This window comes from Aplysia californica, unplaced genomic scaffold (assembly GCF_000002075.1).
Source record: "Aplysia californica isolate F4 #8 unplaced genomic scaffold, AplCal3.0 scaffold00548, whole genome shotgun sequence".
NCBI classification, from domain to species: domain Eukaryota; kingdom Metazoa; phylum Mollusca; class Gastropoda; order Aplysiida; family Aplysiidae; genus Aplysia; species Aplysia californica.
In genome coordinates, this window is record NW_004797818.1 from 532,070 (window position 1) to 536,023 (window position 3,954).

Sequence of the window (3,954 nt, forward strand, 5' to 3'; positions counted from 1 at the left end):
GAGGTGAGATGATCTTCCAGCACGCCGCATACGCTATCGCCAACAACTCTTACGACGACAGACCAAATGAAAACGTCACGGGTCACGTGACAGACACAAACCTTCCCTCTGCCGACATCTTTAGGGCCGACACCGGTATCGGCTATCTGTCTGGACGACACAGCATGAACGTCAGCACCCCACAAACGTGCGGTTCGAACCTGAGCGGCCAGTGGTCGCTGGTGAGCCCTGTATGCTCCACCAGGTACCACTCGTTTGGCGTGCTCTTGGTGGTGGCTGGAACGATGTCTCTCATCACGCTGTGGACCATCCTGGGGAATATAATGGTCCTGACCGCCCTCTGCCGCTACGGATCGCTCCGCACGATGTCCAACTGCCTCATCGGCAACCTGGCCATCAGCGACTTACTTCTGGCGCTGACCGTAATGCCCATCTCCACAGGTCATGACCTTTTAGGCTACTGGGTGCACGGAGAGCGATGGTGCACAGTGTGGTTGTGTATAGACGTCCTCTACTGCACGGCCTCTATATGGGGTTTGTGCACTGTGGCTTTTGACCGCTATATGGCTACTGTGTACCCTGTCTGGTACCACGACAAGAGATCGGAGAGAAAAGCTATAGCCTGCATCGTCTTCGTCTGGATCTTCTCCGTTATAGTATCGATGGCTCCTTTCATAGGCTGGCAACACATGATCCCTCACTTCTTCACCTTCAACCCCGACATAAACAAACACGACTGCGTTCTGTTCACGTCTAGCAGTTACGTGATTTACTCCGCCACCAGTTCCTTCGTCCTGCCCGCCTGTCTGATGGGCTTTATGTACATTCGTATATTCATGGTGCTGCACTCTCAGTCCAAAACGATGAAGAAAAAAGTGAGTACATGTGACGACGACTCACCGATAAGTGCTCGTAACGGTACGCTAGGTGGCCGCGGCCGATACAAACACGTGCGAGATACTGTGAGGAGAGACTTTACTACCACCACGTTGCTTTCTGTCTTCTCGGGCGAGCGTGCGTCTTTTGGGGGGTACGAGGAGGTGTGGGAAGGAGGAGGAAGGATAGGAGACGAAGAAGAAGGATCGAAAAAGGGAGAGAAATCTCCAGACAAGGGAGGGTACGAAAAAGTATGTGAAAATAGAAGGAGAGGGGAAGGAGGGAGGGGAGGAGCAGGAGAAGAAATAGGTCTAAAGTCTCCAGAACAGGCAATGCTGGAAGACGAAACAGAGCAAAGACTAATACCTAATAACGACGTGTCCTACATTGACAGTGCCACAGAGCCGGACTGCCACGATGTGACTATCGTGGTACCGCTGTTGGACCGCAACGGTCAGCCGCCCTCCTGCCTAGCAGTGCCCAGTGTCCCCCACACGACAACGCGCAGAAGCAACAGCCTCGCTGGGCCGGGCGACGGCGTGTCCGGGCGGATGATCAACAACTCTTCCTCCAACTTCCTCTCCGTGGAGATGGACAGAAGAAATAGCCACCACGTGACCATGCAGCGCAGCGCCTCAGAAATGGGGATGGTCAGCCCGGGGAGAATGGACCTCCTCCTAGCCCCACTAGCCAACCGTAGCAAAAGCGCTAACGTTCTGTCCGTCCCTGATAGAGACCGCGACATCCTTGGAGCAGGGGGAGTTGGAGGAAGGGGCGGGGTTATCCCTCGACGATCTCTTCCCTGCAACATCTCCAAGCTCCGACGACGCAAGGGCATGACCACCAGCATGAAACGACGCTTCCAGCTGAGAGAACAGCGCGCCACCAAGCGAATGTTGCTGATCATGGCCTGCTTCTGCGTGTGCTGGATGCCCTTCCTGGTCATGTACGTCACACGCAGCATCTGTGTCACGTGCCACCTGGACCAGCACCTGGTGGCCGCCATCATCTGGCTAGGCTACGTCAACTCCAGTCTCAATCCCGTCCTCTATACGCTTTTCAACGACGACTTCAAGGGTGCGTTTAAGGACCTCATCGGCTACGGCATGACCCAGCCGCGGAGACGGACTTTAAGGTAACAAACAACACCAGAACACACAGCAACGCTTTATTATCATGTGCAACGTCACATTTCGTATAACCAAAGACGATTACCGCATCGGCTACACACTATGGAAGGTAACAACATCAGCAATGTTTTATTATCACGTGAAACGTCATATCCTCGTACAAACAAACACAGTCTATCATCGGCTACACCATGGCTCAACGACATACGTGGGCAACAAGGTCACTGTACACAAACACCAACATTGTGACGCTTTGGGCTCTACTCACTGTGACTCCCCCCCCCCCCCTTCATCCGCAACCCCAGCCTGAAAGACCTGCACACCTGAACTCGTAAGCGTCAACTGTTAGAAATATATACCTTTGTAAGCTGAGGCGAGCGTTAGGTGGACAGATGGGTGAAGAAAGTCAAGCTTATGTGTGTGTTTGTCAGATTGAACCGTATATATTGTAACACTCCATACAGTCAACATATACGGTTATGAAACAGTTTAATGGAATATGTTAAATAACGCCATGTGACTGAATGTGTCTGGTGTCCCAGAAGCAAACGGAAGAGCATTGTCACATTTCCCCCCCTCCAATAGAGGGCCAATAAAATATTTTTTAACATATCGTATTTGATCTTATTTTTATGACGGAGGCTTTGATTGTATCTTCAGACCCAGTACTCAAAACTCAAAACGGCAATCAAAGATTCTACCGGGGGAGGACGCCAATGTAACAACTTGTTTTAGTTGTGGTTTTACGGCGCTCACAACTGCATAAGGTTGTAATGAGCGCCAGAAGATTAGAGGTGTTACAAGAGAGTGACAAACATAAAAAAGAAGAAGGATAGATGAGGACGATAGATGTTTGATAGGAAAGAAGAAGCAAACCACACCAGAGCACCCGCCAACCACCCACTAATGTAACAACAAATCACAGACTTATACTCCTAGGCCACGCACTATCATGGCCACCACTTGCAATACAATTACGTCATATACGTGCCGAAGACTAGTGGTTTTATTAGAGAGTAACAAACATAGAAAAAAAAGAAGGAGAGATAAGGACGATAGATGTTTGATAAAAAAAGAAAGAGGAAAGCACACCAGAGCACTCGCCCACCATCCGAGCTCTTTACTGTAAAAAGAGCAATTCAAGGCAGAGTAGGCCAACTATAGGTCGCACCATAACGTCCAAATTTAGGGGAAAACATCTAACTATACGCTACCTTAGAATTACAACGTTCTATCTGCTCAGTACTTAGTTTTGGGAAATTTGACGTAAACAATTTTGAGCTTCACAGAATGTCGAAGTTTTTCGAATGCAGTTCTTTGAATATCTAGATAACAACTCGGATTAATTTTACGATTTTGATAGAGCAAGTAGAACATTTGGTTTCTGACCTCACGGTCCTAGTACCTAGTGAGTCGAAAACGGCCTAATGGACAGTTGGATTTTTGTAAATCTAAGGCAGCGTATAGTAGTCTCTCTCTCTCTCTCTCTCTCTCTCTCTCTCTCTCTCTCCCACTTCATTAGGCTTAAATTGAGTAAAATGTTGCGCTTTATAGAACATCGGAAATGCATCAGAATGTTTTTGGGGTTGTTTTTTTTGATTGATTGAGTAGGTGTTTCACGGCACCATTGACTCAATTTTGGCCATGTAAGTGCCACATCAGAGTGTGCAGTCTAGTATATTACAATACAAGCCTTACAGATAACACATATCATAAGCAACAACTGTTTTGAAACAGTGCACCAGACAGAACATATTTATCCAGTAACGCTACAAGAAAACAAGAAAGAGTTATTGAGTCGCCAAGGCTTATGCGACAACGCTGTCCATTTCTTCCCTAAGAGAATCAGTAATGGACACTGTACAATAATAGTAACAATAGTAAAATAAATAAATGAATAAATGAATGAATAAACGAATAAATGAATAATAAGAACAATAAAAATAAT

At 47.6% G+C, this 3,954-nt stretch overlaps 1 protein-coding gene across 4 annotated transcripts in view; it reads left to right on the forward strand.

Annotated features, from left to right (window-relative positions):
* The window catches only part of LOC101859662 (octopamine receptor 2-like), a 7,559-nt gene extending 4,943 nt beyond the window's left edge, over positions 1 to 2,616 (forward strand). For all 4 annotated transcript variants that reach the window (XM_013087130.2, XM_035971961.1, XM_005106662.3 and 1 more), the window contains exon 2: positions 1 to 2,616. This exon is cut by the window's left edge. In XM_013087130.2, the coding sequence (XP_012942584.1) occupies positions 9 to 2,015 (2,007 nt within the window). In that variant the 5' untranslated portion in view covers positions 1 to 8 and the 3' untranslated portion in view covers positions 2,016 to 2,616.
* Positions 2,617 to 3,954: the final 1,338 nt, after the last annotated feature.